The sequence below is a fragment of the Dreissena polymorpha genome, chromosome 15 (assembly GCF_020536995.1).
Source record: "Dreissena polymorpha isolate Duluth1 chromosome 15, UMN_Dpol_1.0, whole genome shotgun sequence".
NCBI classification, from domain to species: Eukaryota; Metazoa; Mollusca; class Bivalvia; order Myida; family Dreissenidae; genus Dreissena; species Dreissena polymorpha.
The window spans coordinates 56,184,045-56,198,954 of record NC_068369.1 but is presented as its reverse complement, the minus strand read 5'-3'; the positions used below and the strand labels follow the sequence as shown (position 1 = coordinate 56,198,954).

General features: G+C 35.5%; 1 protein-coding gene across 5 annotated transcripts in view; it reads right to left on the bottom strand.

Annotated features, from left to right (window-relative positions):
• Positions 1-9,473, bottom strand: part of LOC127860345 (CDK5 regulatory subunit-associated protein 3-like) — a 29,180-nt gene extending 19,707 nt beyond the window's left edge. For all 5 annotated transcript variants that reach the window (XR_008039719.1, XR_008039718.1, XR_008039716.1 and 2 more), the window contains exons 1-5: positions 9,365-9,473; positions 6,657-6,737; positions 5,178-5,309; positions 2,480-2,629; positions 1,466-1,554 (exon numbers count right to left, since the gene is read on the bottom strand). Coding sequence is in view for 1 of the 5 variants with exons in the window: in XM_052398360.1 (XP_052254320.1) it covers positions 1,466-1,554; positions 2,480-2,629; positions 5,178-5,309; positions 6,657-6,708 (423 nt within the window). In the remaining 4 variants the exon portion in view is untranslated. The remainder of the gene's footprint in view (positions 1-1,465; positions 1,555-2,479; positions 2,630-5,177; positions 5,310-6,656; positions 6,738-9,364) is intronic.
• Between the last annotated feature and the right edge of the window lie 5,437 nt (positions 9,474-14,910).

Here is a 14,910-nt window from a genome sequence, read left to right as displayed (position 1 = left end):
TATACAAAACAGGCATTGAACATTCCTGGGAACAAATGGAATATACAAAACAGGCATTGAATATTCCTGGGAACAAAAGGAATTTACAAAACAGGCATTGAACATTCCTGGGAACAAAGATACAAAACAGGCATTGAACATTCCTGGGAACTAAAGAAATATACAGAACAGGCATTGAACATTCCTGGGAACAAAAGAAATATACAAAACAGGCATTGAACATTCCTGGGAACAAAAGAAAAAACAACAATCATTGAACATTCCTGGGAACAAAAGAAATATCAAAACATGCATTGGGCATTCCTGGGAACAAAAGCAATAAACAAAACAGTCATTGAACATTCCCAGGAACAAAATGAATATGCAAATCAGGCACTGAACATTCCTGGGAACAAAAGGCATACACAAAACAGGCATTGAACACTTTTTTACTATTTAACTGTATAAGCAAATCGAATGGAATGTGTTTTTGAAAGCTTTTCTTTACCAATAATTATATTTCATAAGCTCGAAAAGTTTATATTGTACAAGTATTCTAAAAACAGACTCATAGCATATTCAAGTACATGTCATATACAGTTGGTGTACAATCTTTAATTGTATTATGTCATTTGCAAATCATTAAGATTTGTGGAAATATTTGACTAAACTTTCAATAAAAGTCAACTGTCCACATACAAATATTGCTTTTACTCTAAGCTATCCTCGTGTTGAAATCATGCATAAAATGGAATTTGTTATTTAAAGACATCAATAACCAGGAGCTTTTTAACAAACGTTACTTATACCCCCTCAGCTCTTTGTTAGCAACTTTGAAGAGCAGCAACTTTTTTTCCTTCTTTATGAAGTACCGGAAAACGGCACTGTTCCAATTAGGAAAAAAAAAATCCCAATTGCTGTCAATTTTTTTTCCATTGAAGGTGTTTTTTTTTAAATAAATTAATTGCAAATTAAGTTAGTTTCCCTATTCAGCTCTATGGCTTGAACCTAAGTAAATATAATATTGACAACTTGACAACATTCATTTATCAAATTTAAATTATTTGGGAGCAAACAATCAATACACCAATTTCCCAATATGAAGACTTGATGATTGTAATTTTCCCATATTCAGGGGTTTTCCACACACAATTTTTCCAATTGGGCTGGTACCTGTACTTTTTTCCAATACGGCAAAACAAATCGCTGAAGAGAAAATAACTCATGAATGTGTGGATAAATGGGGATGAAAGTGTCTTGAATATCTACACGGAATGGAAATGGAATATCTTAAGTTCATATTGATATGCTTGAGAAATGTGGAAGATTTTTTTCTACAAACAAATAACATTTGATGGAGACAAACCAACAAACTGTCAAACTGACTAACTGACAGAATGACTCCAATAGACCCTCTCACATTCTATAAGGGTATAACAATTGTAGAAGGCCTTTTGGGAAGGTAATTGAAGTTCCTTGAACAAACCTTCTGTACTTGTTGACATCTAGCTATCTGTTTCTTGAGTGCAGGTATCTCATAACTGACATTTCTGATCAACATTTGTGCTGTCTCCGCTGGAAACAACAAAAAAGAATTATTCTGTTTCAAGCAAAAACATGCAACAAAAGTTATAATGCGCCATGGTCAAAGTGCTTTTTTTATACATAAAATCAAATGAAGCAGGTTGTTATTTATATAAAATGAAATGCAGCTTAAAATATATACTATGTTTATTTATTTTTAAACCAAATGGAGTTTAAATTTGCTGTTTATTTATAAAAACTGTGACTTCTATTATTTCAGTTATTTCAGTTACACGTGTATATCATCTTCACATGAAAAAAGAGAATTTTATTTCTTAACCATGTCACAGTTGACAGATTTTAATTGGAAAGTCAGTGCTCTTTTTGTTGTTTGTTATCCTTTTTGCCGAGTGTTAGTGAGAACACAATGACAATACATGGAACTATTGAATTACTATTTTACACAAGTTACCAACTGTGTGCCCCATTTGATAAAATGAATGCAATGATATGAAAAAGTAATTGTTGGATGCAGTCATAGATTCTTCTTTTTCTCATAAATGGTCATGCAAAACATCTTCTCCAAGAATAAAATACTTTGATTGTAATTTACTACCACAATACATGAAATAACAAAACAAGAGCATCCCATAATGGGTGCCAACGCTCGGCTGCGAAAGCTTGTCAGAATATTTTTTTAAATAGAGGTCACAGTGACCTTGACCTTTGACCTAGTGACCAAAAACTGGGTCTGGCGTGTAGAACTCATCAAGGTGCATCTACATATGAAGTTTCAACGTTGTAGGTAAAAGCACTTTGATTTTAGAGCCAATGATAAGGTTTTAGCACGACGCCTACGGCGGACGGCAGACGGCGGACGACGAGCTGGCTATGACAATACCTCAGGTTTTCTCCGAAAACAGCCGAGCTTATAATTATTGTGGACACTAAGCCACATTTTGTAACTGCACCCCACCCAGAAACATTCCATCCCTCTCGTAGATCTTGATGATGTCAGACCAGGCCTTCATCTCCACGGATGAATACTGGCCAAATATGTTCTTCTCCCCACACGAGGTGTCTTTTAACAGCTCAATAACTTGCTGGCAGTGAAAATAGTTCAAATCTAGAATAAACAAGAAATAATGAAGTATACAAATGAAGATGGGATCAATTAAATATTAAATTAATAGTATCTAAGCTGAATTTTAAAAAAGTACATTTATTTTAGTGAACCAGACAAAGTTAATTTTATAACATACTGTTATTTCACAATTAAGCGAAAACTGTGTGGTAACATGGCAATGGATTTAAAATGATCAACAAATATTTTTAAGTATGAGATTTCTTTAAATCTGAATGAATTAAATGTAAATTATGCACTTAAATAGTGCAGGTTCCCCCGGTCCTGTATTCAGGAATATAACTTAAATATTTTAAAGAGAGTCAGATCACCTAGAGCTGTGTCACAGTCGTGCCGAATACCACCACATGCCGCATTGACATATAATATTTTGCATGTCGTCTTCACAAAAAACAGCGGACACCATGCTCAATTTTTTAAACACACTTAGTGACCCCTTGACCTAGTTTTTGACCCAGAAAGACCCATGTTATAACTTGGCCTTAAGATCATTTCCATAAAACTTCTGACCAAGATTGGTGAAGATCGGATGTAAACTACTTGAATAAGAGAGCGGACACCATGCTGAATTTTTAAAAACTCACTAAGTGACCCCGTGACCTAGTTTTAGGCCTGGAATGGCCCATGTTCGAATTTGGCCTAGATATCATTTAGATAAAACTTGTGACCAAGTTTGGTGAGGATTGGATGAAAACTACTTGAATTAGAGAGCGGACAACATGGTGAGGTTTAAAACGCACTAAGATACCCCGTGACCTAGCTTTTGACCCGGCATGACACATATTCAAACTTGACCTAGAGATCATCTAGATACAACTTCTGACCAAGTTTGGTGAAGATTGGATGAAAACTACTTGAATTAGAGAGCAGACAACATGTTGAATGTTTTAAAAGGCACTAAGTGACCCTGTGACCTTGTTTTGGACCCGGCATGACCCATATTCAAACTTGCCCTAGACATTATCAACATACAACTTCTGACCAATTTTGGTGAAGATTGTATAAAAACTACTTGAATTAGAGAGCGGACTACATGGTGAGGTTTTAAACACACTTAGTGACCCCGTGACCTAGTTTTTGACCCGGCATGGCCCATGTTCGACCTTGACCTACACATCATCTAGTTACAACTTCAGACCAAGTGTGGTGAAGATCGGATTTAAACTACTTGAAATAGAGAGCGGACACCATGCTCAATGTGTAAAACGTACTAAGTGACTCTGTGATCTAGTTTTTGATCTGGCATGGCCCATGTTCGAACTTGGCCTTCAGATCATCTCGATAAAACTTCTGACCAAGTTTGGTAAAGATCGGATGAAAACTACTTAAATAAGAGAGGACACCATGCTGAATGTTAAAAAACGCACTAAGTGACCCTGTGACCTAGTTTTTGACACGGCAAGGTCCATGTTCGAACTTGGCCTTAAGATCATCTAGATACAACTTCTGACCAAGTTTGGTGAAGATCGGATGAAAACTACTTGATTAAGAGAGCGGACAACATGCTGAATGTTTAAAACGCACTACGTGACCCCGTGACCTAGTTTTTGACCCGGCAAGGCCCATGTTCCAACTTGGCCTAGACATCATGTAGATACAACTTCTGACCAAGTTTGGTGAAGATCTGATGAAAACTACTTGAATTAAAGAGCGGACAACATGCTGAATGTTTAAACGTACTAAGTGACCCCGTGACCTAGCTTTTGACCTGGCAAGGCTCATGTTCAAACATGGCCTAGACATCATGTTGATACAACTTCTGACCAAGTTTAGTGAAGATCGGATAAAAACTACTTGAATTAGAGAGCGGACAACATGCTGAATGTTTAAAACGCACTAAGTGACCCCGTGACCTAGTTTTTGACCCGGCAAGGCCCATGTTCGAACTTGGCCTAGACATTATGTAGATACCACTTCTGACCAAGTTTGGTGAAGATCTGATGAAAACTACTTGAATTAGAGAGCGGACACTTAATACGGACCGACAGACAGACCGACCGACAGACAGGTTCACTCCTATTTACCCCCCTAAACTTCGTTTGTGGGGGTATAACTACATATTGAACCTGAATATGTCATTTTGAGTTAAATAAAGTAACTTTAATTGATCCAAACAGGAAGCAGAAAGAGAATTTGGCATCTCGGGTGGTAAAATCAAGATGGACAATAGACGAATCTAGACACTTGTATATATCTAGGCTACTACAAAACAGTACTCGTCAAACGGAAAAAAACTCATAATTCAGTGTATTCAATATTTTCATTTGCACATATAGAGTATAAACATGCAGTCTGATGTAGTTGATATAGGTAGTGACCGCGTCACAGACTATAGAAGCAAGGTTCGATCCAAAGATAGGGAATGTTGTTTGAAATCTTTTCAAAGACACTGTTTCACCCCTCGACAGGGAGTAGAGTGTCTGTATAAGCCCAAGGCTTTCCAGCAAAATGGGCATAAGAAAAAAGTTCAAAGTTCACACTAAACTAAACTGAATCTGTATGCTTAAGTCTATGAAAAGCAACAACTGACCAGTTCTTGCTACAAGCCCCTTGATCTCCTTGCTATCAGGCAGACCTTGGACAGCTGCTGTAATCTTCTCTTGTACAATCAAGGATGCAGCCTGCCATTGCTGCTTGCAGTGACGACGGTTGACAAGCCAGTCTAATAGAGAAACAACAATTGAAAGAAACAAGGGGCTCATTGCTGTCATATTTTCCTCTACTTGGGAACACTAGCATAATGATTGTACGATGTACGAAAAAAATATCTCTTTAACAGATGATTTGGGAAATGAAAAAGCTGGTGTAAGTTATGATTTAGAGGAAAACTGCTTGACTTTTAAGAAATGGTTCAATTTGAAGAAGCTTTTAATCAACCTCTAGTGTTATATAATGTGAACAAACCTGGTCTACAATTGCTTTATATAGTTTCATTTAATACCATGATTACCATAAATACTCAAAGATTTTTGTTACTAGAAAAAGTTCAAATGTTTAAAATTCTAATATCTCCGAATTAGATACATAAATATATTCCTACAGTTTAGGTGACAATAAACAATTACTACAAATTAAGAGACAAAATTAAAATATCGCATAAAGGTTCAGAAATGCCCCAAATGTCATACTGACATCAAATAGTTTTCCATGTGGTGCATGATTCAGATACATGTTGTAAATAACTCTACTCTACAGATATCAACTCAACAGAGAAATAATGTCACCACTAGGAACTCTTGATTTAAATACAATTATTTAAATAAAACAAGATAAACTGGAACAGTGCTCCAGCTATGCCTAAACAGAAGGGTGCAGAAGCCTGATGCTGCAAGTTCCAACCTAAACCCTTGAACCCCCACCATGCCATGTGTTATCTGATCATATTATTACACAAGAAGTTTTATTTAAAGTTTCATAAATTAATTAAATGTTCACAGGGGAACTAGTTTTATTTACTACAGAAATAATGTTTAACATATAAATACATGTTACATGTATTTGAAGTATACACAAATAAAAGACATGCTTCATTGAAAATATGTCACAGGGATGATTCTACAATAGGACAAACACCCTGCCCTTTGCAAGCACTGCTGATACTACCAGTACTGTAGGTTGACAATATAATCACAAATCTTTATTCTTTTATGTACAACAGGCTGGATTAAGCTTTTGTTGGTCAACAGAAGAATCTTTTCAAATATCAAATTAACTGGTATGCAAATTGACAAATTACCATGTAACTGATTTAACACATTTATGCCTAGCGTCTAGAAAAAAGGCCTTGGCAAACAGCGTAGACCCAGATGAGACGCCGCATGATGCGGCATCTCATCAGGGTCTGTGCTGTTTGCTTAAAGTAATTTCTGTAAGAAATTTTTTAAATATAGAAATAAATATACAAGACATCCCTAATTTTGGAAATAAATTGATCTAATTTAGAAGGGTGGGAGAGTCCACTAGGCATACAAGGCTAATAAACGATAAAAACATAAAAGTGAATTCATACCTAACAATTTGTTGTAGTGTATATCTATGGGAAGATGTTCAACGTCCTGCATTGTTGAAACGGTCCGTCATGGACTTACAACTGTTCAATAATAAAATGTACAAATTGAAAACGTTTAAATAAAGTTGAAACCTACATGCAAATACAAAATACAATATATGATCACTTATAAAAACAACCATGTGCTCATTACTTAAGTAAACATGGGAGAAGTGCACCCTGTGAGGGGATTTAACTTTATGGCTGACCCCATGCATTTCTGCCTTATTAGTTATAAGGTATTACTGGTAGCATTTAATTTTGAATAAAGATAATTATAGTTATTATCATACATGCCAAAATTGTTCAGGTCCAAATTGGGACACTCCCGTCTCCATAAAAAATGTCGTGACATTTGACCAAAAAGCAAGACACCTAAAACCATCAATCATGCTAATTTGACTGTACATTTAGTTAGTAATCAGTATTACTAACAATAACAAATAATATTTAGCCGAAATTGACAATTAATGTGTTTAACAATATCATGAACACAAACGTTCTCCATTTTCTGGAAGTAAACACACATGTGCACTATGAGGAGGACTTCATAAAGCGAAATGTGGCTCAGAGCCCCTAATTGAACGTGTGTAAGTCATTTAACACAATGTGCGCGCATCAAGCACTCTTTTTATTCAACTAATCATCAATTAACTCTTTAGATTGATGCAATATGTACAAACTATTTTCTGAAAATCAGTTGAAAACAAAAGTAAATTTCTGTGAAACATCAATGCTTACCATTCAGTCAGCACTAAATTTGTTTGATAAACAAAGTCAGTGTTATGACAGGTTTTCTAGGCTTAAGTGCTATAATACATGGAATACCGCGTAATAGTATGGACTTGATTAGGCCATGAAATATAAAAGCAGCTACCGTAGCTTTTATTTCACTACAATGCATCTATCGATAGCAATAAGCAACCCCTATCTGTATCATAAAAACACCATGGTGTGAATGCCCGATAAAATTAATAATTTGCTGATAAGGAGTCAAAAACAACACTAGTGCACTTGAGTAGTAGAAGTTGTTTGTTAATACGGGGCAATAAAGGGATAAAAGACAGTAAATTTAAGCCAGAAACAGCCCGAAAAGCGTATTTTATTGTGATCTTATAGAACGTAAGTTGTTTTTTACGAATGTCTGGACAAATTGTCTCATATCTGTAAGCCGAGCCAACACCACAAAAGCGGAACTGTCCCGCCGAGATCTGGAACTCGGGCATGTATGGTATAATGTTTATGAAAAGTTTGAAATATGAAATTTTTGCAATATTACTTTCTAATATTATTAAGTTATCAGACAGTTACGTTACATATTTCTTATGTCATTGGGGTTTGGACACAACAGCATAAATAAATTTGACTCTTGAAGATTTGAGCTCAACAGCCATGACTCTTAGGATGTTAAACCCAGTGAAAGCCCTGCCTTAAGCATACATTATCAAAAAGGCAGCAGACTCTAAAAATAACAAGGCAGCCAAAAAGGGAAATATTCATAAAAGGAATTTGGTTGAATGAAAAACAGGAAAAGAAGAGACATCAAACAAGCAAATTTTTAATAATATAAAATGTATCTAACCAAGTCCAATAAGTTCAACTTCAATTTGGTAACAGCACATTGAAAGAACATTGTTACACAAAAGATTCTGTTCACCCAAGGTGTCCTTGTGGTCAACCAGAAATACAACATATCCTATTAAGGCAGGGCCCTCAATCTGTCAAATCCACGGCCGAAATTCCCCCCCCCCTGAAAAGTATACTTTTTTCCCCTTTTTGGGGGAAAAATTCCCCCTTAAAAAAAAATTTAAAAATAATTTTTTTTATTGATAGATGTCTCATGATTACTATATCTCAATTCTATTTTAATTTAATCTTGTCAAATATACTAAATTATGAAATAAGCAATGAATATAGTGCAAACATGTACAAATGTAATAATTAGAGAGTAAGTTAAAAATCCCCCTAAAAGGGATATGCAGCGAAAATTCCCCCTGCTATGGGTAGCGACCTTCTTCCCCTAAAATGGATTGAGGGCCCTGTAAGGTGACCGTGCCCAGTGCATGTTCAACAAAGTGAGACAATGATCCAGGTTCTAGCAAGCAGTGAAAGAATCAGGCCAAACACTTGACAGCATACTGTCTATACTTTCACGACCGTGAGATGCATGACCAAACAGTAGATAAAAAATTATCCAAGAGAAGTGATTGTATGTGGAGACCTAAAGGGCAGTGATAAGGGTTTATCCAATAGTAGAACAAACTTAACACAGTGCAAAATCATGTTATAATTGTCAGAATTTAAGGTAAAATACCGGCGTTTGATGATCTACCACAGACGGTATCTTGGCAGTATTGACATGAGCAACAAAATTAATAAAGTCATGGTGGAGGAACAGATTAAATATGCTGTAGTAAATTATTTTAAACTGGAGTTAATGACAAAAAAAATCATATAAAATCGCACGCTAAGTTACAGTAATCTTATATTGTTCAACAAATGTGTTGCAATATAATCCGATATGTATTATCCGAATTAATGAACACTATTTATAAACATGATTTCCCGTAAGCATGATTTGTTGCTGTTGTCAACTTATATTTCTGAAGGAGTAGATATACAAATAATAGACTATATCTTCCATCATCATGTCTTCAATCATTACTTACTCAATAAATTGGGAAAATATGGTGAACACGAATCTTGACACGAATCACGGCTGGTCGGACGATTTATTTTTTAGGCTGGGCTGCACCTGTATTGTAGGTTACAGTCAACCACGTAGACAGCGCAACATTCCAAATTCGAAGGCATTTTCTAACATTTTTAATTCATAAAATTATAAATAATTTATTCAAAACATGCACTCACTTTCTTTTTATTTAAATTGTGAACTAATATTGGTTTTAACTTTTTAAAATCATTACAAAATAATGACGGGTATAGATTTTTTTTAGCAAATGCAATGGTAGATAGAAGGTAACTTAGGATAACCACATGCGCCTCGTGATAAATTTGGTTGTAAAAACAAATGGTGTAACACTGTTACAATATTTATTGAGATATTTATCTGAATAGTCAGACGCCATTTACGAAACTATGTAAGCTTCATATTTTATCATTATACAAAACGGGCTCAAAATTCTAATAAGTGTCACCAAAATACGTTTTCTTTACTTTGTTGGTCTTCGAAATAACTAAAATTTTAATTTTGTTATATTAATGAAATGGGTAAATGTTCGAACCAGTAACAGTCTTGCATTTCATGTGAGCAAAGCCTTTAAACTTACAAACTTGTTTAAGCTCTATTTTGATTATCGTTAGACAACTAGAACACATTTAATTGTACATTACCCTTTTATGTAGATGTATCATGATAACAAGGAGAGACCTCTCGCTTATTGTTTGTTTGTATATGAAAATGTAATCTATTTTATACAATTTACTAATCACTTGACCACTCGTGTGTTATATACATTACATTTATGTGCTGCATACTCATGGACAATTACAATAAAACTGTTAAAACTGTTGCTAACGCTCGATTGGTTAGCGTTGGCTCGTGTACTCCCTAAATGTACCCGGTTACTCTTAAGTATATTTAAATATGCTAACACGTACCCGGCCTGTATCTGAGCTTTATTAATGCACAAAATCCGATGTCGTCAAGCGCGCTACGGAATACAAAAAACATTCTCTTTCAACAAAAGCTGTCTCGACATGCTTTTTTGAGTAGGAGTTTCGATAATATAGAGGCCATTTTACAGAATTTTTACCCAACTATGGACACTATTAATTTGAAAAAAAAACGACAACGACCAATTTAGAATTAGAAATCCCGGATTCGTTTCAGTATATTTTTCGTATCCGGGGTACATTTAAGTATACTAAAGAGTACCCGGGGTACATTTAAGTACATTTAAGTAGTACCCGTGCCGACACTGAAAAATCGAGCGTTACAAACGCTATCATAACTCGTCAATATTTGTGTTAGGACTTATTTTTCCCGAGATGATCCGCGATATCTTCGCAAAAACATTCGCATTAACGGCTAAGCATTCAATAAAAATGGTTTAACCTCACAATTATTATGATAGTTTTCACTGGTTAGTAGAAAATTGCTTATACCTTCGTGTAATTTTAAGTTTCAACTGAACACGCTAATTTTTCATATACTTCTTAATTTAAAATAATTAATACAAATTAATATCGTGCACACTTACAAGAAACTAAATTAAAAAACAACAAAGTATATTGCGATAATAATGATAAACATATGTTTTTATAATAAGGCAGCTTTATGATTTTTCGGTAATAAATAACATACATAATATATATTACTTGTTATTTTAAGATTGTTTAAAACTTTTAATGCTGTCTCATTCTGTTTTATACATATGATACAACAAGTTTATACATTATAAACGAGTGTTCATCGGTGCTTTCATGCATTTGACAGAGCTGCATTTACCGTTAAAAAAGTTTCCGTTTTTTAAATGCTTTAAAAATACCCCAAAAATAACATACCCCTATAATACTAGAAAAATAAATAATTTACGTCTGTGATTCCAACGCCCGGGTGCAAATTAAACGTTCACATGTTGATATTGCATCTGTTTATCTTATCGCACGGAATCCGAGTATTACCACGTTTAACGTCACCTGTTGCCTGTGAAGTCGACGCAAGAGACATTGTATCGCGACTTTAAACAAGACACACGGTATTTGAAAATGTGATTGTCAAGTTTTCCCGATAAGTTTACAAAAGCAACAGTGTATCAAATATTGAGAGAAGTTGGCCATAGTCGAGCGTACTTGATAATTTTCGGATGTTTATCGTAAACGTAAATATGGCACGGAATATCGTGCGTCGCACATAGAACTTTGCCCACGACATGCCATGTAACACATTACCGTAAAGCGAACGAATATAGGGAAACTGTCGACTTAAGTCGCGCAAGCACGGCACACGGCATTCAACACGACATACTACGCACTTCAATGTACAGCGACACTCGACAATATATCGATAATATCGTTGTAAAGTCGACACTCGACCAAAATCGCGTTAACAACACAAACTCAATTCAAAGCGAAACACAACCATCGTCAAAACGTACGGAATCAGGATAGTGCCATCTATAATCTCGCCCTTCTTTCATCGAGGTGACACACAACACACGAAGCGATAAACGATATTTTGACCGACACACGAAGCGACACATGATATTTTGCGCGATGCACGAAGCGACGCGCGAGAATGTACCACGAAATATCGCCCTTGTGTAGGTAGCCCAAAAGGCGATATAGGCGATACATACACGAGATATTTGCACTGTTCAATTATCGCTGTAATAATATCGCCAGTCGACTGTCGCGTTTTTTAACGGTGTTACAGTAATTTTTAACCATTTATTATCAATATGGCTGCGTCCATGCTTGATGCACATGTTTGATGACGTAACAATATCCCTTTTTCTCCCATGATTTTTTTAAAACGCGAGAGTCGACTGGCGATATTATAACAGCGATATTTGAACAGTACAAATATCGCATGTCGCTTCGTGTATCGCGCAAAATATCGAGTATCGCTTCGTGTGTCGTGTGTCGCGATCTGAAACTAGACCGCGATACACGAGATTTGGATAATATGGATCATATTTGAATAATAAAATATCGTGTATCGCTTCTTGTGTCTCGCAAAATATCGTGTGTCCCTTTGTGTTTCGTGTGTCGCCCTTTGAACGCGACACGATATTTTGCGCGATACTCACAGCGACACACAATATATTGCGCGATACACGAAGCGACACGCGATATTTACCACGATATATCGTCTTTTGGGCTACCTACACAAGGGCGATATTTCGTGGTACATTATCGCGCGTCGCTTCATGTATCGCGCAAAATATCGTGTGTCGCTTCGTGTGTTGCACACAATATCGTGTATCGCTTCGTGTGTCGTGTATCGCCCTTGATTACAAAAAGATTATAGATGGCACTATCCGGATATGCCGTACAGTTGAGCAAACGTATCTTTCAAAATTTTCGTATGTCACGTTGCAATGGTGTGGCAGAATGATTTTCGTTAAGTGACTAGTTTAATTATACAAACAACAGCTCAAAATTAAACTTTTTAATTATGTTATCTTAAAAAAAAATCGTAGTAAACGTTTTTTTTTATAAATTAGATAGCCCGAGATATAATGCTGTAAAATTACTGTTAAACGAAAATAATACCATATACGACCGATTTAAGTGTTGTACCATCTACCATTCCGTATTTGTGAAATCGATTTTCGATTAAATAAATGTTATTACTATACAACCATTACTATCGACATTGTATTAACCGACACAACTGCCACAGATTGGTATTCATTCGATTACAATGCTTTTCTACCTCTCTTTGTCAATAATCATAAGTATACAGCTTACCGCTTCAAATTAATTTTTAATTCGCTCACAATTCAAGTTCAATGTTTTTGTAATTGGTTTAAAAATATTCAGAACACTTTCAATAATACACTGAAAACTTCAAAACTTCATAGATCACTGAAGTCAAAAGTAATGAAATGAAAAAAAAATATGTGGACGCGAGTGGATTTTTGAAGATCTGTAATATATAAATGTACAATTAATTGTGACAATGAACAAGTCTACAAGCCAATACTGGCGTACTATAATATGAAAAAGGACACGGTAAACGATGATGTCGGATATAACACGTTTATTCATGAACACTTTGTGAATGGGGAATTACTTAACGGACAATAGAAGTGTGGTTACCGGAGTATACAGTCGAAACGCGATAGAACTAATCGAGATTCAACTAAAAGTCGGTATACATCTCATAAGATTTCCGCTCCCGTTTAATTTCCCTTTTTATTCAACCTACAATGATGCACGTTAACAAAAACGCGATCGAAAGAAAAATATTATTTTACGAATGTGCTTAGTAATTGACGAATAACCCTTCATTAAAGTAATACAAATTGTCACGATATAAAGACCATGACTTTTCGCACCATATCGCGAAGCTATTAAAACCTGACCAAGTCAGCATTTGTTTGACAGTTTTCCAAGTTCTGTGCACGTATACTAAGAAATTATTACAATAAGCTGTTTGCTAATATTTTACCGGTACAACCGTACTTAAACCGTCAGAGATGCGATATTATGCGATATATGCACAATTACGTATCTTCTTTAAATATTCGCTGTATCTGTTTTCAAGTATATATAATCTCGTTAACTACCACAGCATAATCAGCGCCCCAAGTAACAGCAACAACGAAAACCGCCTAGATACCGCCACCACCACTATTTGGGAGAACCACTCAAACAGATTCTCATAAAAATCAATCGAATTACTTTAGAGCCTTCTCAAAAGAGAGATCAGCGTGCGATTGTTATGTATTAATTGCATGTTGCCAATCCAAAGTGCAGCACCCTGGCTAGAAAATTCATTGCTAAATTATTTATAGTCGCAGTGTAATTAAATCCGCGGAAGGTTAATGTCTGCTGGGAAAAATCGTTACCTTTATTCACTTTGACTACCGCACAGTGTCGGTTTAGATGTAATTTGTAGTCGTTTGATCCTAGTTTGGGAAATTTGGTATGGATCTGAGTCTGTATAAGTCAGCCCGCCTCAAATGTAAACACTAACCAGATCTCTTCTGGTCCCGTACGCCAACTGATTGCAAAAACAACCCACGGATTCCCAATTTCATATTCACGGGTTCTTATAGATAAAGTTGATCGAGGACTTAAGTGTATGTACATACGTATTGCAACTTGTCGATGTTGAAACTGGATTTTTGAAGAGTCTTGACTTGTTATAATTAAGCAGTGAGCAGTGGTATATTTAACTCAATCTTGATGCGAGTGCTGTCAGAAAGAATGATAGTATATTAGATTTTTCTCCGTGTGTACAGAGTGATCGAGCAGACTTCTTTCTGAACTCAAATGTATTAATAGATGTCTAAGTCGGTCGCATATGATATGTTCATGGAGTGATTAAAACAATGCATCGACGGGAAAGTAACGATGTACAATCTGATGGATTAGCGGAGAAATGTACGCGTATGCGTCAGTTTTTATAGACTATTAATATTCTGTAAAATGCTAGTGGTATTTACCTTACATCTTAGCAGGAAAACTACAGTGACCGATCTTAAGTCTTTTTTTTGTTAAAGCAAAAAAGTACTATATT